Source organism: Procambarus clarkii, chromosome 92 (assembly GCF_040958095.1).
Source record: "Procambarus clarkii isolate CNS0578487 chromosome 92, FALCON_Pclarkii_2.0, whole genome shotgun sequence".
In the NCBI taxonomy this organism is placed as follows: Eukaryota; Metazoa; Arthropoda; class Malacostraca; order Decapoda; family Cambaridae; genus Procambarus; species Procambarus clarkii.
Window position 1 is genome coordinate 1,603,589 of NC_091241.1, and position 25,715 is coordinate 1,629,303.

A 25,715-nucleotide genomic window follows, 5' to 3' on the forward strand; every position below is an offset into this window, starting at 1 on the left:
TAACCAAGGCAGAAGGATTCCCCATCAATTTAGAGCATAGATTTATCAGATATATAACTATCTTTATGTACTTTTCAGTGAGCCCCGGTGGCTCCCTAAAGATATCATATATTGATAGGACCTACTGGGTATTAGTACTAGAACCTGTCCCCACCACCACCACTCAGAAGCACAGGGAGCGATGACATTTTTTTGTTTATTTATACCACCACCAGTAGAAGCAACCAGAAAGTCAGCGAGAGAAAACAAACCACTGCTGGCTTCAATAGAGACTGCAGCCTCAAGTACCTCCAAAAGAACTCCCCATCTATGTAAACAAACGATTGAATTCTCTTGAATCTCAAGCTTGTTTGCCCCACCTCCCCAACTCGTTTAAGGAGAGGATGGTGGATGCACAGCCCATAGTCAGATGGCAGCTCGACCCTCAGTACAATGCTGATTTAGTGGATGTCTGGTTGCGTCTCTTCTGCTCTGCTCCGTTGTTCTGCTACTTCAATAAATTAATAGTTTCACCCTTGGTGGCATTTCCTGTTCAGTGTCGTGTAGCAAGAGCCAATATTCAAGAACGCTTGGAGCTGCAGGTGCTCGGGGTTATCTTTCCTGTGTGCTCCCTAGTACTGTCAATGCTTTGCCAGGGCCATCTTCCATGGAGTGTTCAGGGGTCGCTCCCTCAAAGGTCCTTCTCGCCTACAGTGGCCCTCAATAAGAGTGTCAGGTGCTTAAGGCCCTTCCTGTTTTCACTCAAATTGGGAGTTACATTGGTTGGCATAGGGCACCGAGTATTCGCATGCTACACTATAGAGCACTGATGTCGGTCTTCATGGTTGTGTGGATAGGGCTATGTTCGCTTGCTTATGTTGTTTTTCTATACATTTGTCATATATCTATATAGATTTGATCAACAATCTTCAACTAAAGGTCCAGCATAGCATCCTAGTGACTGGGTATCCTGCTTAGGTTACATCTTTGCTGGTCTTTGAAATTTCCTGTGGGTTTGATGGTCCCATGGATATCCACACTGAACCTGTTCTCTCCATAAGTTTGAGGGTTGCACGTCATCTGTGCCACATGATGGCATTATGTTCATCTGCCTTCACTCTGTTGCCAGTTGAGTCGGTGATACCTTCGTCCATGAATTCTGTGGGGGGTTACTCCTCCCCATATGCTCTTCCTTTTGGCCCTTCTGATGCGATTCGGGCTTTTCATAGTGACCGCTTTTTCAGTTCATTTTTCTAAGTTACAATAGCCTGGGCTGAGTGCCCGGTTGGATGCCCTGGAGCTGCCCCATTGGTAGGTAGGGATCTGGACCTGGAGCTGTTTGGTAACATCTACCTTGGCTCCATCTGCACCTCTTCATTCCCTTTTGGTCATTGTTCACCCCTTTTCTGTCCAATCCCCCCCCCCTCCCTCCCTCGACCAGGTGGTGTCAGAGGATTTCTGGGTCAACTCTGACAACTGTTTTCGCTTATGTCTTGGGCAGATATTCAAGCGCGAGAGTTTTTTGGTGGGTGACCGGGGTTTTGGTGGCTTGTCGCTGCCCTGGTTCTCAGTGACCTTGCATTGTCCTGAGCTGTCTATCATGCCTGTCAGTCTTGCCTTTGGGTTGTTATCTATGGTACTTCTGCCTCCCTGGTATATCCTCCATTTTTCCATTCTCTGTGCATAGTTAAATTCAGGAAGCTGACGGGGCTAACCACAGAAAACCAGCGTTGAATGTAATGAAATCCCAATTTCTCGGCAAGTCCCAGAGGCTCCCTGACACTTCTTCGTTACAGTCGATGGATTTTCATCATTCCAGAACTGACCAGTATTGGCCCGGCTGACCCGGGATGGCTGCCCCCTCCCCTAAATAGGGGGGGGGGAGCTAATTAGTGAGAGGGGGGCTATGGTTTTGATACTTTGAGGGTGCTGATTTTATTTTTCAACTATGCAGAAGTCTGTTTTGATTTGATTTGACTACCTTTCTGGGTGCTATCCTGGTTGATGGCAAGATGATAAACTTTACATTTAATGTGTTCATGAGCCGTTGCTCCTTGCACCTCTTTGAGGGGGGGCCCCTGGTTCCCGGTAGGTATCACGAACTCTGCGACTGATGACTCCTAGTAGTACGGCACAATCAGTAGGCAGCTTCAAGGAGCCTCCAGGGCTCACTCCGAAATTTGCGTTTCATTACAATCAATGGAGTTTTTTTCGTTCAAACAAGTTGTATAGAGTCAATGGTGCTCTTCATTATGTATAACTTTGAAAATATACATATGTACAGATATATGTATAAATATATGCATACCATTGTATCTAGATTGTACCTGGTTGGGGTTCTGAGAAATCTTCAACTCCCCAACCTGGGGGCCAGGCTGGAATTGAGAGAGTTTGGTCCAGTAGACTATTGCTTGGAGCGGCCCGCAGGCCCATACATCCACTGCAGCTGAATTGGCCCAGCACATCTTGAAGAAAACTATCCAGGTTTCTCTGGAAGACAACCACTTTTGTTCCAGCAATATTTCTTATACTCATTGGAAGGATGTTGAACACCGTGGACCTCTGATGTTCACAGTGTTCTCATATTGTGCCTATGGCGCCTCTATTTTTCCATTCGTTCTCTTCTGCATTTGCTTCCATATCATTCACTCCTGTATGTTGTTATTTTACTGTGTAAATTTGGGACCTGTCCCTCCAGTAGTTTCCATGTACCAGTGTACAGTATATATTATTTCATATATCTCTCATCTCCTTTCTGGGAAGCACATTTGGAGAACTTTGAGATTATCCCAATAGTTTAGGGGCTTTATCGTGTCTATGTATGCCGTATATTTTCCTCTCTTTAGCAATTCCTACTGTTCTTTACGGAGGGCCGCAAACGGACACAACACACATGATGTACCCCGGCCTGACCAACCAAGCATCAGCAACCCAAGGACCCCTCCGGAAAGCAGCAGTATCATTCTTCGCCAGAAAAGAAGGAGACAGCTGCAACCGAAGAAAAGAGCAGAAAAACAATCCTCAACCGAAGGAGCCACCACAAACCGGGAGAAGAGAGGAAAGAGCACACCTGGTCCAAGGACCAGGAGGGCTCGGGCAACACAATCAGGCCGGAGGTGAAACAACGCACGAGACAACTTGCAGAACGGAGCAGACATAACATCAATACAGAACACAAACTGGAACAGCTCTGCCAACGCTGCACGATAGGAGACAACAGTATTCAGCATAAGATGACTGTCCCAAGACAACCACGAGAGGAAGGACAAAACAACCCTATCAGAGACCAAAGTACAGTGCCTCCTCACTCTAACAAACTCTGCTCTTTCGAATTCCCGGATGATCCGAACAAATTGAATTCGGTACTAAATGTACAGTGGAACATACAAATGCAGGTGGTGTCAGGTGTTGTCAGGGAAGGCAAGTGGTGTCAGGGGAGGCAGGTGGTGTCAGATGTTGTCAGAGAAGGCAGTTGGTCTCAGGTGGTGTCAGAGAAGGCAGGTGGTCTCAGGTGGTGTCAGGGGGGAGGCAGGTGGAGCCAGGTGGAGGCAGGTATTGTCAGGGGAGGCAGGTGTTGTCAGGGGAGGCAGGTGGAGGCAGGTGTTGTCAGGGGAGGCAGGTGGAGCCAGGAGGAGGCAGGTGTTGTCAGGGGAGGCAGGTGGAGGCAGGTGTTGTCAGGGGAGGCAGGTGGAGGCAGGTGTTGTCAGGGGAGGCAGGTGGAGGCAGGTGTTGTCAGGGGAGGCAGGTGGAGGCAGGTGTTGTCAGGGGAGGCAGGTGGAGGCAGGTGTTGTCAGGGGAGGCAGGTGGAGGCAGGTGTTGTCAGGGGAGGCAGGTGGAGGCAGGTGTTGTCAGGGGAGGCAGGTGGAGGCAGGTGTTGTCAGGGGAGGCAGGTGGAGCCAGGTGTTGTCAGGGGAGGCAGGTGGAGCCAGGTGTTGTCAGGGGAGGCAGGTGGAGCCAGGTGTTGTCAGGGGAGGCAAGTGGAGCCAGGTGTTGTCAGGGGAGGCAGGTGGAGCCAGGTGTTGTCAGGGGAGGCAGGTGGAGCCAGGTGTTGTCAGGGGAGGCAGGTGGAGCCAGGTGTTGTCAGGGGAGGCAGGTGGAGCCAGGTATTGTCAGGGGAGGCAGGTGGAGCCAGGTATTGTCAGGGGAGGCAGGTGGAGCCAGGTGTTGTCAGGGGAGGCAAGTGGAGCCAGGTGTCGTCAGGGGAGGCAGGTGGAGCCAGGTGTTGTCAGGGGAGGCAGGTGGAGCCAGGTGTTGTCAGGGGAGGCAGGTGGAGCCAGGTGTTGTCAGGGGAGGCAGGTGGAGCCAGGTGTTGTCAGGGGAGGCAGGTGGAGGCAGGTGTTGTCAGGGGAGCCAGGTGGAGCCAGGTGTTGTCAGGGGAGGCAGGTGGAGCCAGGTGTTGTCAGGGGAGGCAGGTGGAGGCAGGTGTTGTCAGGGGAGGCAGGTGGAGGCAGGTGATGTCAGGGGAGGCGGGTGGAGCCAGATGGAGGCAGGTGTTGTCAGGGGAGGCGGGTGGAGCCAGGTGGAGGCAGGTGTTGTCAGGGGAGGCGGGTGGAGCCAGGTGGAGGCAGGTGTTGTCAGGGGAGGCAGGTGGAGCCAGGTGTTGTCAGGGGAGGCAGGTGGAGCCAGGTGTTGTCAGGGGAGGCATGTGGAGGCAGGTATTGTCAGGGGAGGCAGGTGTTGTCAGGGGAGGCAGGTGGAGCCAGGTGTTGTCAGGGGAGGCAGGTGGAGGCAGGTGTTGTCAGGGGAGGCATGTGGGGGCAGGTGTTGTCAGGGGAGGCAGGTGGAGGCAGGTGTTGTCAGGGGAGGCAGGTAGAGCCAGGTGTTGTCAGGGGAGGCAGGTGGAGGCAGGTGTTGTCAGGGGAGGCATGTGGGGGCAGGTGTTGTCAGTGGAGGCAGGTGTTGTCAGTGGAGGCAGGTGTTGTCAGGGGAGGCAGGTGGAGCCAGGTGGAGGCAGGTGTCGTCAGGGGAGGCAGGTGGAGGCAGGTGTTGTCAGGGGAGGCAGGTGGAGGCAGGTGTTGTCAGGGGAGGCATGTGGGGGCAGGTGTTGTCAGTGGAGGCAGGTGTTGTCAGGGGAGCCAGGTGGAGGCAGGTGTTGTCAGGGGAGGCAGGTGGAGGCAGGTGTTGTCAGGGGAGGCAGGTAGAGCCAGGTGTTGTCAGGGGAGGCAGGTGGAGCCAGGTGTTGTCAGGGGAGGCAGGTGGAGCCAGGTGGAGGCAGGTGTTGTCAGGGGAGGCAGGTGTTGTCAGGGGAGGCAGGTGGAGCCAGGTGTTGTCAGGGGAGGCAGGTGGAGCCAGGTGTTGTCAGGGGAGGCAGGTGGAGCCAGGTGTTGTCAGGGAAGGCAGGTGGAGCCAGGTGTTGTCAGGGGAGCAGTTAGCACACAACCCACAACCAGGGTTGTGGGTTGTGTGTGTTTGTGGAGCACTCCCAAACTTACCAATCTGTCAAGCTGTAGCATCACTAGATGAGTGCTTAGGCAAGGCATCCATAAGCTCATGTAGCTTCCAGTGAAAAGTTTCCAAAATTCCCACAAGTTTGTAAACACACAAATAAAGCCAACACTAAATCTTCAAACAGTACACAAGCAAATGTTCTCCCACTGGACAGAGTTCAGAGGATAGCTAACACTTATCTATGAAATAATTCAGACCCAAAAGACTGGAGACTCGAGGAGCAATCCCAACTGATGGAAATCAGACAAAGTACTAAGGATTGTTAATGTGGAAGCTCCCAGTGGTGCTGCCACCTGGTGGTGGCCAGCTGTAACTAGGGGTGGGTGCATTCTAACTACTGGGTGGATTGTTTGTGGAGATTTTTGCTGCTTCATTTTCTCTATATATGAATTATGCCTCTTAAGTTTTACATACAGTACTTTCTGTGTTTCTTCATTGAGGGTGACCATAAGAAGCCGCCCTACTCCCCACACCTCTGAGTGAACCAGGTTCTGGCTCTGGTCTCCAGCAGAGTTGAGGTTTCTCATGTGTGGAGCTATCTAAGTGCAAGTAGCTGCAGGGAGCAACCATTTGGCCCCACCACAAAATGCAACTCCAACACCAACACCAAAAAATTACAAACCATGCCACCACTAACAAACAATAACCCTACCACCAATATCATCATCATCATCAATACCACCACATCACAGAATATTTATACAAAACTGCAATATTTCCCATTATTTTAATCAGACACCATAACTTGGATAAATAGCACAATACTATAAATAGACACACAAAATAGTTTTATTTATTTAAAATACACACCTGTTTCTGGAAAAGGAAATATTAGGGGCTGCATCTTTCTGTCTTCATCCACAATCTGCTCCAAACCCATTGCTAGCAATTTCTCTTCCCTGGAAGATCTCATTTCAGCTTCTTCTTCAGCAGCTGAACGTGAAAGAGCCAAAGCCATTGCCAAATCATGGTCTTTACGGCTTATTTTCACCGATTCTTTATTATTTCTTTTTACCTGAATAAAACAGCATTGAATGTAGTGAAATGCCTCGTTCTGGTTGGTCCTCGGTGGTGCCCTTTTGTTAGCAACCTTATCACCTCCACCCAATTCATATTGCACCATCTCCTTGCAAGTCATTGTAAGCTTACTAGTAAGCAGTCCAAATTCTGGCTCCCTCTCTACAGAGGTGCAGGAGCTAAGGATACTATATAACCAAGATCAAGAGAGACTACTAGAAAGGTAGAGAAAAATAAAACAGACAACAGCATGGTAAACAAAACACCAAAACAATCTACCTGGAAGTTATGCAGTTCACCCACCAGTATCAGCTGCCCAACACCAGGTGGCAAAGGGGAAGAGGAAAACACAAAGGGTAAGTCACCAGGAGTGGAGTAAAGTAGATATCCATAACCCCCAAAAGAGGGGGAAATCAACATGTGTGCCATTGAGTCACTCTACCCAATGCCACACATGCCCAGATGCGGTGGTCGTATTTTCCAGGTCGTCCGCAGTGTCAAATTCTAGCCAGCCTGCGGACTTAGCGGCCCCTAGTCAGCTAGGGGGTCTCAGAGGCCCAGTGTTTGGTTAATGTCCCAGGTCCCAGTCAGTCTTGTGTGGCTCTGACCTAGAGTTTTCCAGTCTGTGGATCCCTCTTTGTCCCAGTACCTGTCATCTCTCCTCCTCCCCGAGTAATCCAGTTTTCTTGTGGTCAATTAGCTCCAGGGGGTCCCACAGCCCACTAAGTGGCTGCTCCAGAAAACCAGCATTGAATGTAATGAAATGCTTCTTACTGGTGGAGCCCTGGTGCCCCCCTGACTTCCTCCTTAACTACCAGTTTTGTCAATTTGTCAGTTCATTCTCTATCAGCTCCAGATTGTGGGGGTGGAGCAAGCATAAGCAGGGGTCTTGGGCCATCTGATGGTGGCTATCAATACAAACGGGTTGATGCTTGTTAGAGTGATTTGATTGTTTTTGCCTAAATAGGTTGCAGAGCCCTTTGGCCATTTTAGTGTTTCACTTTCTATGAACCTTGCAATTATTTGTAAAGCTTCACTGACTTCCTGGTTGCTCTTCCATTTGGGGCAATGATAATAGTCCCTAACTCTCTGTGTCTTCGTGAGCGGGGCCAGGTTCTGGTTCCAGACTTCAGTAGGCCAAACATGACTCCTGCGACTAATGTGACCTAATTGTGGAGAGCCATCTCAATCACATTTCAGAGACATTTCATTACATTCAACAATGGTTTTATTTTTTTTTAAATTTTGTGTATAGTTTCATTTTATTATTGATTGAAAATAACAATTGTCTCTTTTTTTTTAATGGGGCTTATCCAGAAAATGGTTCCATGAAGTTACCTCGCTGAGATGGCTCCCAACTACTAGGTCACATCAGCCACGAAGTTCCAGTTGGTCTACAAAGGACAATGAGCTGACCCTGACCCCCACATAGAGGTGCAGGAAGTGGGTGACACTGCCACAAAACAAGGAAAGCATCCATTAAGTCAGCAAACCCATACTGACCACTGCTGGGTTCGAAAGAACAAAAGCTTTGAAAGTGTCAAACAAACTCACCAAACTATGTAAACAAATGACTAAATTTCATTAAACTAATACAAGCTTAATAGCACTATCCCCTCCCCCCCACCACCAGAGGGAAAGGGGGTTGGTTAGTTGGCCAGATCTTCAGGTCTTTCCCAGTCTTACAAGTCAGTTTTGGATCAGCTGTGAATACAAACTTCAACCGACAAACCTAGAAGGGAGGGAGAGAATTAGGGAGCCAGTGAGGCTCATACAGAGAGAAAAGTTTCATTACATTCAATGTTGGCTTTCTGGGAAAACCTCTTGTGGCTCCCTGAAGCTACCTACACACAGAGATGAAAGACAAGGGACTTACCAGAGAGGAAGAGACAGCAGGTATTCAAGAAGAGCCAACTCTACGAGAGACGGCCCAAGAAAACAGCCATGATGAGGCTCAGGGACATTAACTAAATACTAGGTTACCAAAACCCTGTTAAGACAGAAAATACCATACCCAAATACCAGCCCAAGACATGTAAGTAAAGACCAGCAATAAAGACGTAAGAGCAATATACTTACGATCATAAGCACATGGGTAGACAGCAGGCTGCCTGGACTTAATAACAACGTGGATGACCTGACAACCATATACAGGGGTACCTCGGTTTAAGAGTTTAATGTATGTCCTCTTAGGCATTCTTTTCCAAAACAGTCCTGTTTCGTCACAATTAAACACTTGTTGCGGTAGGTATCCCTCAGCCTCTGCAAACTCTTTAAATTTCTCAATAAATTGTCCAGGGCTGGTTTGTCTGAGCTGGTTGCCTCCCCATGCCTTGTAACACTATGGATACCACTTCTCCTTCTAAATTTTTCAAACCAGCCCCTGCTTGCCTTAAACTCTTTCATATCTGCATCACTCGTTGCAGGGGTATTCTTTAGAAGGTCTTCATGCAATACCCTGGCTTTCTCACAAATGATGGCCTCCGAAACACTATCACCCCTTAATTCCTTGTCGTGTATCCAAATTAATAACAACTTTTCCACTTCTTCAAGTATTTGTGGTCTTTGTTTCGTCATTGTTCTTACTCCTTTTGCCACTTTAACTCTCATAATCTCATTTTTCTTCTTAAGTATAGTGCATATTGTTGATGTGGCTTTGTTGTACTGCCTACAAAGTTCAACAACACGTGTACCATTCTCATGCTTCCGAATGATCTCTTGTTTCTCCTCTATTGTCATCCTCACATAGGCTTTCTGGCCTTGATCCTTACCACTGGCTTTCTTGGAACCCATGGTGAGATATATAATAACAAATTGTATAGTCAAATGACCAAAAATCCAACAAAACACTGAAAATCCGAGTGAAGAATTGATGTGGGATAGCTACTGGGCGCGAGACAATGGTAAACTGAGGGGCGGAGGGGCGACGATCGCCGAACCACCACGCGCTAGGTCGCCCTGAACGCGTATCAACAAACTCGCGTTCCGAGGTAACCCTCGCCTTCCAAGACATATTTTCCGAGGAAATCCTGCTCGTATTCCGAAACACTCGCATACAGGGACACTCGTGTTCCGAGGTACCACTGTATCAGCCCATAAAGCACCCACCGAGGCAGAATCTGTGGCATGACTGTAGCAGTAGAGCTACCACTGGGCACAGCACAAGATGCACCCCAGCCAAACCAAACATCAATAACTAAAAGACCCACCAACTTATTCTTAGTCAGAAAAAGAGGGAAACAGCTGCAAAAAAAAAAAAAAAATAAATCCACCAGGGCTACAATAACAAAAGCTCACTTCCAGAGAAGAGAATTAAGCTCCTTGATGCTTGAATCAGAGGCAAGTGCCAACACTGGCTGCTTTGAAGAACCACAGACCGAAGGGAAAACCATAAATCGAGAAGGAAGAAAGGTGAGGACGTGATCAAGAGACCAAGAGGGCTCAACAGGGCATAAGAAGGCCAGAGGTGAAACAATGAGCAAGACAGCTGCCTGTCGAATGATAAGAGGCAACATCATGAAGAACAGGATATGGGCCAAGAAATAACCAAAAGTAGACTAATAACAGAGGCAGAAGAATGAAGATGATGGGGAGAGTAAGTGGTGAAAAGAGCACCAAGCTACTTCATACTGTTGCCATAAAAAGGCAGGTGAGACACCATTAATTCAGCCACCTGTAGGCTATAGAGATGGCAAGAGATGCATCAGAAAGACCAGACGGGAAGAGCCAAGGAGAAATTTGAACTAGCAAGGTACATTACCAGACCGATCTTCTGAAAGAGATGGAGCCATGGTAAAATGCCCAGGTTAATACACCATGCAAGCAGCTCTTGAAACCAAAGCTGTACTGGACACCAAAGAGTCAGGACCACTTTTTCCTGGTAGGACTCCAATCTGGCCAGAACCCAGAGCAATAACAGGACCAGGAGTAAGAGGTAATGAATCCCCAATGTGACCATTTGAGCTGAAAAGCACCCATCACGAGGGCCCCCACAATTCAGGAATGCACCCACATACACAGGAAGGTGCAAATTCAAAGCCTACACAAAGCGATCCATTTTAGGGTACCCTTAAGTCTTGCAATGCCACTGAAAGGAGTCTGTGTCAATGCTCCACTCAGTGGAGATTAGAAGTATGCAAGAGAGATCATTAGGTAGAGCCCTGGACATTCCTTGGACGTGAACAGTACAGAGAACCAAACCTCCATAATCCAGTAGATGAGCTACCCACAGTGTTCATCTCCAAAGGGCAAAAGACTGAAGGGAACCACTTTGGTTCAAGTAATGAACCACTGGGAAAAAGTACAAATGAAGCCATAGCACACAGCCCAGAAGAATATGGATCCTCAAGAAATAGAAAATGGTTGCAAACTTGAGCACTATACCATGCATCAGATAGAACAGACCCAACCAATAGCACTAAGTTGCTTGATTAGCGCTGGTTATGAAATCCCATCCTAGAGCCAACGTATCCAGAAACAGGTCAAGCAACAGCAAAGGACAGCGCCAAAGAACTGAACCCTGAAAAGACTGAATGGCAAAGCAGCAGCATGCGAACAGCAATTGGGGCCGGAACCTAATGGGTATAGCAGTGGAAAAAGGGATGGAACCGTAGAAACCAGAACATCCCCAAAGCCACACCTTGCCCAGCGAGAAAAGTTAAGGCTCCTGCACAGTTGCAAATGCCAAGTCACCCAGAGCAGCCTCAACATCAGAAGGCAGTGACACTGCAGCCGGAGCAAAGCCATTGGAGGAAGGGTAAGCGACATTGACCGAGACTCCAATACGAGGCCCAGCCAATTCTGGACCTGGGATGAAACAGGGACTTTCACTAGTTCACTATGAACCCAAACCCTGGCTAGTGCGTACACACACATAGGCCATCAATGTCAAGTTAGGCCAAAATATAAACTCCCAACAAACTAGGATGAACCCAAGAATGCCTATCGGACTCCCCCGAATCTTAGGAAGCAAGAGTTCATGCCCACTCCCCAAGACAAAAAAGCAGAGTCCAGAGGAGAGGCTTCAGAAGAAGGGGCTAGCTGGAAGGAAACAAAAATCAAAACCTCGGCAGGATTAGGCAGCCCCAGCTGCCCCTGTGCCCAAAGTGGAAGGAGCCAGCCCTGGAGAATGCAGAGTTACATCCAGAGCGAAACCTTGCCTGAACTCCAAAACTTTCAGACGTTTTGGAGTTGAAAGCAGAGGGGAAAGGAACAGAAGCAGGGCATACCACACCCAAAGGGGAACGAAGAGAAGACATGGATGAAACCAAGGAGGAATTCACAAACACCACCAATTCCAAATCCATGATGGGCAAAAGTCTGGGGCATACAACAGGGCACAAAGCCACGAACACCGAAGACAGGCAAACCGAACCCACAATGCAGCAACTGCCTGATAAGCTAGAACTCCCTTTGAAGGACATAAGAGAGGAGCCACACAGGAGAAACAAACCCCACAAGACTCTGGGTCGTAGGTTTTACGAACCCAACAGGCAGCATGGCAGACAAACGTAATGAGTATCACCCCAAGGCAAAGATGATGAACAGCCTTCAAACTTGCACAAGGTAAGAGCAAGATAAGAGGGAATATTCATAGGCCACATTGAAAACCCACAGTGGTTTATTTTTTACCAGAGAATTACCTATTTTTTACCGGAAATTACCAGAGCCTGAAGGACTAACTAAACAGGTGGTTAAACAATATAGTGGGTCGTATTCCAGGAAAAATTAAAATTAAGGACCTGCTCGAAACGCTATGAGTGCTAGTGGCTTTACAAGAATGTAAGAACTCTTGTATGTACGTATATATATAAATAAAAAAAATTCTTCAGTTACGTCTAACTGTATCGAGGGGGGGCCTGGTTTTGGCCTATGGTCCTCAATAGGGTTACAATGACTCGCAAGGGTCTGGGTGTAATTAGAATTTGGTGCAACTATCCAAGTTGCTAGAAACAGGGAGCCACTGAGGAGCCCTACATATAATTTCAAATTTATTTTTGTAAAATACTACTGTATTCTAATTTAATTTTGTTGTTAAATATAACCAGCATTGAAGTTATTTTATGTTTTAACTTGTACTGTGTAATTATACTGAAAAATCCCGTCAAACATGTATATGTATAAGAAGGATCAGGCACAAAATATCTGCATAAATAACTAAGTTTCATACAAGGACAACTAAGTAGGATATCCCATCATCTAAATGAGCATCTCTCTCTTTACCAAAACAATTCAAATTATATACAACTCGTAACATCTGGTATTTTGAGCGTAATAATCCAAGCCCCATCTACATGTATGGTTTGCTTAAAAACCCCAAACCCATCATTCCCATGTGCTCACTTAACTTTTAGTGAAAATCTTTGTCTAAACTAATTGACGGTATTAATAAGGTCCATATTGAATACTCGGGAGATTTACTGGACAGAATTAGGGACATTAAAGTGAAGAATGCCTTACTCCTTTCTGGGAGCTCCCTATCAGGGTCTGGTCACACAAGTAGTTTTTCCAAAATGACTATTAACAACTTTTTATTATTTCAAACTAATGAGGAGCTGCACTGAACAGCCAGGTTGATGAGACCAGCAACCAGGAGGCCAGGTCAGACACCGGGCTGCAGGAATGTTGATCTTCGAAATCGTCAAGAGGTAGTACCCACCCTTTATGTAATATGCTGTCCCACTCTTGCCCCCAAGATACCAATCGTCTGCCTTCACCATGTGATCCCCTAATTTGGTTAAGAATTCCCTCTTATACACCTTTGTCACTAATGATAATCAGGCATCCTACTAACATGTCCATACCACAAAAGTGTATTGCTCTTCACACACTCCATCACACCACATTTCATTCCCTTACCCCTTTCACTCATACTACAACTCTCAAGAGCCTCCTTATTACTACACCCATCTCAGTTACTGTATTTACACAAGCTGCTTTTCTAGGGAAAGCAATAAAGCTCCATCATGTGTATTCTTAACTCTAATACAGTACCAACATTCATTCTCTCCATTATAATATTCACCATTCCTATCAGTCTTTTCCCACTTAATACACTTTCTATTACCTTCCATTTCTTCATTTTTGTTTAACCTTGCTCCCAAGCATTTAATACTTATTGCCTCTTTCAATATCTTTTTCCCTATTTTTATGCCATAGTTCAAATCACTCTGCTAATGGCAAGATAATCACTCATATGTTACCACATACTGTACTGGCTTCACAACAAAAAATAGTGTTGTTTTTGTTAAATCGTGAATAGTCTAATGGCATCTGGCAGTGAGGACAGGGAGGAGAGAGTGGGAAATAGTGGACGTAGATTCACTGAACAGTTTATTTAGTAGTTTTCATTAATGTTTGGTTACAGTATTTTGTACCTTATCCAAAACATTTTTAAGAAGTGTTGATGTTTTGTGGTTCCCTTTCATTAATTTAGAGCATGTTGCTTTTGTGCTGAGTTGACCATTGACCCCCATGTGATCACCTGCCTCAGAGAAGGAAGAAGGATCTTGTCCCAAGATAGATACCCCAGTCTCATTTTTGTGCTTATTAAGCTTAAACGAATTGAATATCACTGATTTAAACATTTAAAGTTGATACATATTTTGAAAAGTATTCAGAAATTAATTCTAACTTTCCTAAGAAATGCTAATCATCTTTCTCATTACTTACAATGCTTACCTTGCTTCTCTTCTCTGTATATCTATCACTACTGCTACTTGTTTGCTGCACCAGGAGAGGAAGTCCTAACTGGATCCTCTCTTCAGCCTGTTTCTCAGTCAGTTTTGATGCCAGCAATAGCTGTTCCATGGATAAACCATGACTTTGGGCACAGCTTTTAATGTGAGACTGACGCTGAACCTTGGATTTTTGAGACTGTAAGAGATTTGTTTAAAATATTAATGGTTGGCTGACTGTGAAAACAGAATTTATGTAAATAGGAAGATTTATTTAATACTTTTACAACCAAAGGTCATTAACTGAATAAACCAGCGTTGAATGTAATGAAATGCCATTTTCTGGGTGAGCCCCGGAGGCTCCCTGGAGCTTATTGAGCTAATGTATGTTATATTAGACCGGGACATTAGCTAAGGAGTTCAGACCTACCAGGGACAAGTGCCAGAACCTGGCCCCTTCAGAGAAGATGCAGGGAGCAATGGCCCTGGAAAACCCCCTTATGGTTTGGGGTTTTCCTTATCGGCCATCTGGTTGATACTGGTTGATGGGATTCTGGGAGTTCTACTCCCCAAGCCCAGCCCGAGGCCAGGCTTGACTGGTGAGAGTTTTGTCCACTAGGCTGTTGCATGCAGCGGCCGAGTGGACAGCACGCTGGACTTGTGATCCTGTGGTCTCGGGTTCGATCCCGGGCGCCGGCGAGAAACAATGTGCAGAGTTTCTTTCACCCTATGCCCCTGTTACCTAGCAGTAAAATAGGTACCTGGGTGTTAGTCAGCTGTCACGGGCTGCTTCGTGGGGGTGGACCGGGCCGCGGGGACACTAAAGCCCCGAAATCATCTCAAAATAACCTCAAGATTAGGGTTACTTCAGATGAATGACTGTTGGGTTGACCCTACATCTACAGTATTATCAAGTCATGTAATGAAAAAATAGTGGCAGTGACAGACAGTTTATAAGGTAAGAAAGTGAGATGAAAGTGAGATAAAGGTAAGAGAGTGAGATGATAAGTACAAATTAAGAGAATATAGGAAAGAATTGAGAGAATATAGGTAAGAACTGAAAGAATATAGGTAAGAACTGAGAGAATATAGGTAAGAATTGAGAGAATATAGGTAAGAATTGAGAGAATATAGGTATGAATTGAGAAAATATAGATAAGAATTAAGAGAATATAGATAAGAATTAAGAGAATATAGGAAAGAACTGAGAGAATATATGTATGAATTGTGAAAATATAGGTAAGAATTAAGAAAATACATATAAGAATTGAAAGAATATAGGTAAGAATTAAGAGAATATAGGTAAAAATTGAGAGAATATAGATAAGAATTAAGAGAATATAGGAAAGAACTGAGAGAATATAGTATGAATTGTGAGAATATAGGTATGAATTAAGAAAATACATATAAGAATTGAAAGAATATAGGTAAGAATTAAGATAATATAGGTAAGAATTAAGAGAATATAGGTAAAAATTGAAAGAATATAGGTAAAAATTGAAAGAATATAGATAAGAATTTAGAGAATAACGTAAAATGTAGGAAAAGTTAGAAGTTAGGGAAAGAAGAATAGGAATAATATACAGCATTGTTAAAAATTTGAGAAAAATAAGAAGATAAAAACATATAATAAAGAAATGTGCAGGAGGCCAAATGGCAAAGATAAACAGAGAGAGTAACATAAGAGAAAGAAAGGGAAGAGAGCTTCGAGTGGCAGCAACTAAGTCAGATCACATTTGTCAAGAACTTAGTGTCACAAACCTAAGCATTAGCTGAACTATCTTCGTGCTTGCTTACCCACAGCAGGTTGTTCTAATCTAGCTAGGACGTTTGATTACGCATTAGTCATACTGTACCTTGAGGCACACAGGGCAAGGAAGCAGTTGTTGGTTGATTTCACTCGCTGATTCTCCATTTGTCTTCTCTTGGGGTTTTTGTCCAGCTATATTTATAGATTTTCTCTCACTTTCTCTTTTATTTAGCTTGAATCTCTGTAAACATTCTTTAGAGTGATCGGAGAATACAGTACATGGAACAATGTGCTTGCAACAAGGGCACAATTTTTCTGATTCAGAACATATAGATTTTTCTAATTCCAAGATAAAATTATTATCTTCAGTCATTTCTTCTTGGAAGTCTAAAAGTTGACTCTCTTGATGTTCCACAAATGCATCACTATCTACATCGAGTACTTCTGGCCTTTCTGTTTCTTTACATGCAGGTCCATCGCTATGTGCTGCACTCCTACTACCAATTTTCCTGGGCCTACCACGAGACCTGGCAGGAACACAGGCTTGTTCTGTCTTGGGTTTTTTGTGCGCTTGGGAAGGTAGCCTGAAAAAAATATTAAATATTTAATGTAATGAAACACAAAGCTTCAACACAATACTTAACCTAACTTCAGCCTTGTTGTACCTGTTGAATTATATTTTAGCTCTCCTAATGTTAAAGTTTTTGTTATATCTGGCTGAGTTTTTGATGGATTTGACTTCCACAACTTTTCAGTGAATTCCATAGATATTTCTCTACACTTCAACTCATTTACATTTTTAACTTCCACCCATGTCCTCTTGATAATTTCTCTCAATTTAAAGAGGCTATTCTTTTTTTATTTTCTTTATCCACCCTCAGTAATTTTAATGTAGTGATTATTTTTTTAGTTTTTTTTTTGAAGATATATACAAGAGTTGTTACATTCTTGTACAGTCACTAGTACGCGTAGCGTTTCGGGCAGGTCCCTGGAATACGATCCCCTGCCGCGAAGAATCGTTTTTTCATCCAAGTACACATTTTACTGTTGCGTTAAACAGAGGCTACAGTTAAGGAATTGCTCCCAGTAAATTCTCCCCGGCCAGGACACGAACCCATGACATAGCACTCGCGGAACGCCAGGCAAGTGTCTTACCACTACACCACAGAGACTGTGAATTAGGGAGCATAGGGGATTATGCTCATAACAAAACTGAGGCCAATGATAAGTACTAATAAAAGATCTACACATAAAGTTAATCACCATTACACAATTTTCAACTCTCATGGGATGGGAAGGCATCAGCCTAGAACAAAAAACCAGCGTTGAATGTAATGAAACACCATTTTCTGGGCGAGTCCCGGAGGCTCCCCGGAGCTATCCAGGCTGAATGGATATGTATAACTTTCTGGAATCAATCAAAATGCTAGGAGTTCTTGCCTACCGGGGACCACGAGCCAGAACCTGGCCCCCTCAGAGAGGCACGAGGAGCAATGGCCTATAGAAACCCCCTTGTGGTTGGGAGCATTCTATGTCTGCCATCGACCGGGATAGGCACCCAGAAAGGTAGGCGCCCCAAAACAAACCCCTATTCTGGTGAAAATATTGCTACAGAAAGCCATACGAGTGGATAGAACTCCCCAAACAAAATTATCAAACTAGCATGACGTCATAACGTCGCCACGCCACCGTCTGCACAACCCCCCCCCCCCTCCCTGGGAGGGGGAAGGGGGAGCCCAGACCCTCCACACCGGCAATCCAACTGGCAATTCTTAGGCTGGATGTCAAAATACCAAAAAAACGCCACCGACCAGAGGGAGGGAGGGAGGGAGGGGGGAGGGAGGGAGGGATGCCGGGGAGCCTCCGGGACTCGCCCAGAAAATGGCGTTTCATTACATTCAACGCTGGTTTTCTGGGAGGAGCCCCGTTGGCTTCCCGGAGCTACCTCACCACAGATAAGGAAAATAGGGAAGGATCTGGGAGGCGGACACTACGTGCCCTAACCTAAATAACCAAGACCCCAGACAAAACAAAGACCCTGCAGACCTGAACCCCCGAACAGGAACGAGGGAAGAAGGGAACGTGAACAATCAAAACGTGTCCACGACCCCTGAGGCCAAGACGCGCAGAAAACAGCAAAAAAAAAAAAAAAAAAAACGCAACCGAACAACAAAGGAAGCACCCCCCCCCCCCCTTGGCCCGACCAACCAAGCAATAACTCAAAGACCAAAACGAGAAGAAAATAGACCACCCAGGCCAATGATCAGGACGGTACCAGAACTCGAGAGCAGGCCGGAGGTGAAACAACGCCCAGGACAGCAAGCGGAACGGAGCAGAAGGAACCGCAACCCTAAATGCAAGCAGGAGCGGCTCCGCCAGCACCACAAAATACGCGGTGACAGGACACAGTCCCAGATGACGATCCTGGAACAACCCCGAAGGGAAGACAAACCAACCCTATCAGAGACCGAAGGACCCTTCACAGTGATAGGAAAACCGGAAGGACCGCCAGGAAAAACACACAACGCCCCCGAGACGAAACACGCAGGTTTCGTCTCGGGGGCGTCTCAAAATCATCACCAACAACGAACCCACCAGTGCCAACACAAACGACGAGAAACGAGCACCACGAATGAAAGCGCAAAATGCGAATCGAAAAACAGGGATCCCTCAACCCAAAGGAGCAATATAACCAGCTCCAGCAGGGAAGAGCCTGCAAGCTTTCCTGAGGCATCCAAGAGGAGAACTACGTAGGACATGAACTGCAGGAAAGCAAACACACCCGTTCCGGAAAAGGAACAAAGAAAAACCGGAGCCAAGACCGTAACCCAGCAACCGGTTCCAAGAAAAAGAACCAATAAGGCAGGAGCTGCGGACCGGAAGTCCACAACACCCCACAGACAGTGCAACACCAAAGCCTGCAGTAAGTCACCAAGAAAAGCCGTAGGAAATCGGTACCAAAACAGAACACCGGAGAAGTCCAAAAGCAGGGAACTGATCATGGACAGTGGCCCACCCGAGCACCCAATACCAGGATAGTCAAGAAGCACAGATACACAGACAAGTGTAGCATAGGAGGAGGAAAAATGGAAAGAGGCAAGGAAAACCCCGAATACAGACCAAGGAGCGGCCAGGAAGTAATGCACACGACCAACCACAAAATGTGCAGTGGAGGGCGTACATTTCCGAGGGACCTCATGGACAGCAGGGTGCAGCCAGGCACCAAAGATAGGCAAGGAATGAGTAATTACCTAAGTGTAGTTACAGGATGAGAGCTACGCTCGTGGTGTCCCGTCTTCATGTCCAGATAGGGAAACAACCCAGGTGCCGACAACGAAACCAAAAGCATCGAAATGCCAGGCAGAGCCCCACAGGACAACAAAGAACAAAATACATGGACAAAGGAAAGTCACTGAAGCAGAAACAAGAGATCATTCGTAAATATGAAGATGGTGTGCGGGTTGTTGGACTGGCTAGGCAGTACAACAAATCTCAGTCAACGATATTCACCATACTGGCTAAGAAAAAGGACATTATGGGTGCTAAAGTGATGCATCATTACAGACAAATGTTAAAACGAAGGGAAAAACAAATGTCTCTTGACAAATTTGTAGTGAGACAAACAAGCACTGAACCACAACCAGGTCCTAGTGGTATTCAGGCAAAACGTAGGAGAGAGAGTACCCCAGAGAAAACATCATTGCCTGATGTGATAATGGAAGGGGACTCCCCTTCCAAACAGTAACAACTCTCCTTCTTCCCCGTCATCACCATCTTCCATATGCCATCAAGAGCCCTCCATAAAGGTAAGATCAACTTAGGTACTGTATTGTAGTTAGAAAAAAACATTGTATTCAGTATAAAATGTATTTGTATGTTAATATTTTTGAGGGTGGGGAACGGATTAATTCAAATCTCTTTATTTCTTATGGGAAAAATCGCTTCGACTTACAATATTTTGACTTATGATCCATCTGTGGGAACAGATTAGCATCGTAAGTCGAGGCCCCCATTGTATACACCTTCATTATTATCAAATCATCAAGTCTTTCTTAAACATGCACCAAATACCAATATTCACATTTTTGCAGCATTTTACAATACCTTCAACTCCACATGTGCTTATCACTCTTCTATTAACTTTGGTCAGGCATGTTTGCCAACCTCTATAAAGGCCATGGGCATCTTGCACTCTTTCTCACATGCCTTCTATGCAAGCTTTCCAGTGCAAGTATCTGATCTACACAACCTCTTCTACCACAATATTTTTTTAAGTACTGTACAGTAATTTCCTGTACTCTTCTGATCATTATCGTGACATATAATTTACCCACTACACTTTAGTAAACTAATGCCGCTAGAATTCTTACACTCCCTATATCTCTTTATTTGTACAGTGTTACTATCGCCATTCTTCTGCAAAGTTACCACTATTCCATGCCTTCTGCCACATTGGTTTTATTGTCAGCACTTTCAGCTTTTCCTTACAAAATTAAATGTATACACAGTAATTCCAAATAAGAAAAGTCTAGTGTCTAACTTATAAATTAATTTAAGTATGAATTTTGTATTATAACAAAACTTTGTATTATAAAAATAAAAATAAATATAATTACCTGAAGACTTTGGCACTATCTTCAAAATCATCAGTGATATCATGTAACGAAGAGCCAGAGGTAGACTGCAGCTCAGCATCAACTTTTCTCTTGCGAGCAAGGCGAGTACCCTTACCACCACTCATTTTACACTCGAGATACTATATTTTTCTATTTACAAAATTTATTTATTATTTGTAAAAAAATATATTCCTTTGTATTTATAAAAATTTAACACACAAATTTGTAAATGAATTTACATACTGTACACCAAATGCTTCGTAAAATTGTTCCACTACAAATGAAATGAACAATTCTTTGTGCACAGAATACATGTTATATAGGAGAACTGCGTGCAACCCATGGCATCAAAACAAAGCAGAGTTTACATGTGAAAAAGTAAACTTAAATATAGAGCTACTGAATTATTTTAATAACAAAAGAAAATTACTTTAACAAAGTACCGCATCTATAAACATATTAATGACCACTATAATATATTAGTATAAATATTTATATTTAACATAGCTAAAAATATACAGTATTACAATTATAAAAATATTAAAAAACAATCCTCCAGTAAAATAAAAAGAAATCTTAGTCCATCATAAAATATAATAAATAAAAATAAATGATGTAATGAAGTAGTAAGTTTTTATTTATTTATCCTTGCTTATCCTTAACATCTTGGTGATCTGAGTTCTCATCAACTCTCAGGGTATGCTGAAGGACATCAGATGCCTCCTGCTTTATTTCCTACAATGAGGCAGCTTTAGAGTCCTCCTTCAGCTCTTCTCTCTTCCATAGATAATGTTCGGCACTGAGAGAATAAATAGAAAGAGTTTAAAATATAAAATATTGTACAGTCTAAGCATAGTACCTTAATACCAAGCCATAACTCATCCATATACATAAGATATCTTCATATAATAGTGTACAGGCACAACCAATACGCGTGACAAAATTTTGTAATTGTCTCCAAAGGAATTACAGCTGCAAGATTACGTTTCTTTTTTATAGGTCAATGTCTTACATTAAAATTCATATCATACTAGTATGTTTTACCCCACATTTAATAATTTATATTTGCTATTTCATTTGTAATGTAAATATCTTTCTCAAAACACACACACACACACACACACACACACACAGTTAGAGGTGTCTAGAGACGAAGTGGAAAAAATGCTCAAGGAGCTAAGTAAGAACAAAGCAGTTGGTCCAGATGGAGTTTCACCATGGGTTCTGAGAGAATGTCCACCTGAACTCAGCATTCCACTTCAACTGATTTTTCAGGCATCCCTGTTTACAGGAGTTGTAGCTGATGTGTGGAAAAAAGGCTAACATAGTTCCAATCTACAAAAGTGGAAGCAGGGAAGACCCCCTCAATTAAAAGACCTGCATCATTGACAAGTGTAATAGTGAAAGTATTCGAAAAACTAATCAAAACTAAATGGGTAGAACACCTGGAGAGAAATGATATAATATCAGACAGTCAGTATGGTTTTCAATCTGGAAGATCCTGTGTATTGAACTTACTCAGTTTCTATGATCGAGCAAGAGATTTTACAGGAAAGAGATGGTTGGGTTAACTGCATCTATCTGGACCTAAAAAAGGCTTTCGACAGAGTTCCACATAAGAGGTTGTTCTGGAAACTAGAAAATATTGGAGGGGTGACAGGTAAGCTTCTAACATGGATGAAAAATTTTCTGACTGATAGAAAAATGAGGGCAGTAATCAGAGGCAATGTATCGGACTGGAGAAATGTCACAAGTGGAGTACCACAGGGTTCAGTTCTTGCAACAGTGATGTTTATTGTCTACATAAATGATCTACCAGTTGGTATACAGAATTATATGAACATGTTTGCTGATGATGCCAAGATAATAGTAATAATAATAACAATAATAACATAGACATAGATAAGAAACTTAGATGATTGTCATGCCCTTCAAGATGACCTGGACAAAATAAGTATATGGAGCACAACTTGGCAAATGGAATTTAATGTTAATAAATGCCATGTTATGGAATGTGGAATAGGAGAACATAGACCCCACACAACCTATATAATATGTGAGAAATCTTTAAAGAATTCTGATAAAGAAAGAGATCTTGGGGTGGTTCTAGATAGAAAACTATCACCTGAGGACCACATAAAGAACGTTGTGCGAGGAGCCTATGCCATGCTTTCTAACTTCAGAATTGCTTTTAAATACATGGATGGGGATATACTAAAGAAATTGTTCATAACTTTTGTTAGGCCAAAGCTAGAATATGCAGCAGTTGTGTGGTGCCCATATCTTAAGAAGCACATCAACAAACTGGAAAAGGTGCAAAGACATGCTACTAAGTGGCTCCCAGAACTGAAGGGCAAGAGCTATGAGGAGAGGTTAGGGGCATTAAATATGCCAAAACTAGAAGACAGAAGAAAGAGAGGTGATATGATCATTACATACAAAATAGTAACAGGAATTGATAAAATTGATAGGGAAGATTTCCTGAGATCTGGAACTTCAAGAACAAGAGGTCATAGATTTAAACTAGCTAAACAAAGATGCCGAAGAAATATAAGAAAATTCACTTTTGCAAACAGAGTGGTAGACGGTTGGAACAAGTTAGGTGAGAAGGTGGTGGAGGCCAAGACCGTCAGTAGTTTCAAAGCGTTATATGACAAAGAGTGCTGGGAAGACAGGACACCACGAGCGTAGCTCTCATCCTGTAACTACACTTAGGTAATTATAATTACTCTCTCTCAAACTCACTCTCTCTCACACTCTCTCAGTTCATCTTAAATGAAAAAAATCCAAGATTATTTACATTGGTTATACATATGATGGACTAGTAATAAATACAATAATGACAATCATTACAATGGTAACAAAGCTTTTAGTCATTTTTACAGGGATGTAACAATCCACATCACAACTACCAAATTAATATTATCTTGCAGCAGATTGATGAAGAATGGGATCTTGAGGTTAGAATCCATCATTCACTGAAAGTTGCCCTAAAATAGAGAGCGGCAGTAAAAATGCTAACCATACCCTGGGAATATTCAATTAAACCTTTGACTCTAAGGAAAAGAATGTATTTATTCAACTGTATTTACCTGAATTTATTCCAGCTTGAAAACATTATCAGCACAAATGGAGTGACCTTTGACAAGCCAATTCCATCTTGCACTCATCGACGCCACTAAAGTAACTTCAGACTACAGGAGTTTGGGGTTAAAACACTATTTTCCAACTTAAATTAGTTATGTTAAACTACTGAATATGCAATTTATATGCAGGCCTTACCATAGTACAAGGTATCACTCATGCCAAAATTATATCTAAATGAAGCACCTCAATTACACTTGTTTAATCCCTTCGTTATGTTAAGAGCAGTTTCCGTGAAGGTTTTGTCCTCTCCATGACTGCGTTAGTGTCAAGGCAATTCGAATGGAAATGTTGTTATTGTTGTTGAATGAAGAACATTTAACCAAAAACAAAACAAAACAAAAATATCAAGGGGCGACGACGATCGTTGGACTGGAGGGTAATGTTGTTGTTGATGGGTTAGGGGCAGCTACAGCCCTTGCACCCTATACACAAGAGAAAAATCACACTATTTATTTATTTATTTATTTATTTATTTATTTATTTACTTATTTATTTATTTATATATTTATATACAAGAAGGTACATTGGGATTGTGAGGATACATAGCATAGTAATTACATTCTTGCAAAGCCACTACTACGCGCAGCGTTTCGGGCAGTCCTTAATCTAAGAAAATTTTAAGTAGGTAAATACTCGCAAAATTTATAAAAATGATAACAGGTACATAGCAAGAAAAAAAATGGAAGATGAGAGAATTCTGTAGGTATAATAAAGCACATAGGTAGCTCAGATTGATTGCATTAACAGCTTGAATGGTAGTTTAACAAAAAATAATAGGCACAATACAGCATATGGCTAGCACATAAAAGAAGACAGCAATGAACACAATGATAAAGTTGTTTGGATTAAGTACATAAAGATTGGGAGATTGGGTAACACTAGATACAGAGCAAATTTAAAGCTCAGTGTGGGAAACTATGAAGATGAAATTAGGTACTTTTTGGTTTTGTTTTTGAATGAGGCAAAAGTTTGACAGCTTTTCAATTCGCTAGGGAGTGAGTTCCATAAACCAGGTCCCTTTATTTGCATAGAGTGTTTACAGATTAAGTTTGACCCTGGGGATATCAAAGGGATATTTATTTCTGGTGTGGTGATAATGGGTCCTATATTACATTTGTCCAGGGAGATTTAGGGCATGGTTTGCGTTTAAGAACAGGGTTTTGTGATCTAATTGACACGTGATGTGTCAATGAGAAAATCTGTAGGAGCCGTGTTGAAGATTCGAACCTATGTGGTGGGTGTTCCCACGCACCGTATGTCAGGACAGTATGTTAAATCAAATCAATCAAAAGTTTTTTCATAAATCGTCATGCATTTATAGATGGGATATTTATATAAAAATAAATAGTCACTGATTTCCCAAAGCGGCGAAGTTCTGTGGGGAAGAAAATGATTACCATGATTTGTGTCTAACCGACTAAGTAGCGCGCGCGCGCATTGAGCAGGGTACTTAAAAGCGCGCCCGCTTTTAAATTACCGGACGGGAAACATCTCCCGTCACGTAGGGTGCAGTCGCACCTCCACAGATCTCCAGTGTCAGCTCTTGATACTGGTAATGGCTCAAAAGGGCTACCACTTACGAGCTATTCGTGCCCGTGCCACCTTTTGGGAGGCTTAATCTTTATCAATCAATCAATGAACTTCTTACTGCCGGGAGACATCTCCCGTCACGCAGGGTGCAGTCGCACCTCCACAGATCTCCAGTATCAGCTCTTGATACTAGTAATGGCTCAAAAGGGCCACCACTTACAGGCTATTCATGCCCGTGCCACCTTTTGGGTGGCTTAATCTTCATCAATCAATTTAAATTACCTAAATTACGCCCGCTTGGTCAAGAGGTGCCGGGAGTTGGTGGGCTCCTGGTGTGCCCTCAGCCGTGGTGGGCTCCTGGTGTGCCCTCAGTCGTGGTGGGCTCCTGGTGTGCCCCCAGTCGTGGTGGGCTCCTGGTGTGCCCTCAGTCGTGGTGGGCTCCTGGTGTGCCCTCAGCCGTGGTGGGCTCCTGGTGTGCCCTCAGTCGTGGTGGGCTCCTGGTGTGCCCCCAGTCGTGGTGGGCTCCTGGTGTGCCCTCAGTCGTGGTGGGCT

General features: G+C 43.8%; 1 protein-coding gene across 5 annotated transcripts in view; it reads right to left on the reverse strand.

Annotated features, from left to right (window-relative positions):
• Nucleotides 1-24,027, reverse strand: part of LOC123775188 (uro-adherence factor A) — a 55,292-nt gene extending 31,265 nt beyond the window's left edge. Inside the window, exons 1-5 of one of the 5 annotated variants that reach the window (XM_045770149.2) lie at nt 23,769-24,027; nt 20,487-21,285; nt 15,977-16,454; nt 14,116-14,319; nt 6,238-6,442 (exon numbers count right to left, since the gene is read on the reverse strand). In XM_045770149.2, coding sequence (XP_045626105.2) covers nt 6,238-6,442; nt 14,116-14,319; nt 15,977-16,454; nt 20,487-20,611 — 1,012 coding nt within the window. In that variant the 5' untranslated portion in view covers nt 20,612-21,285; nt 23,769-24,027. Of the gene's footprint in view, nt 1-6,237; nt 6,443-14,115; nt 14,320-15,976; nt 16,455-20,486; nt 21,286-23,578 lie in introns of all 5 variants that reach the window. The other 4 variants (XM_045770146.2, XM_045770147.2, XM_045770144.2 and 1 more) reach the window with 4 other exon arrangements.
• Nucleotides 24,028-25,715: the final 1,688 nt, after the last annotated feature.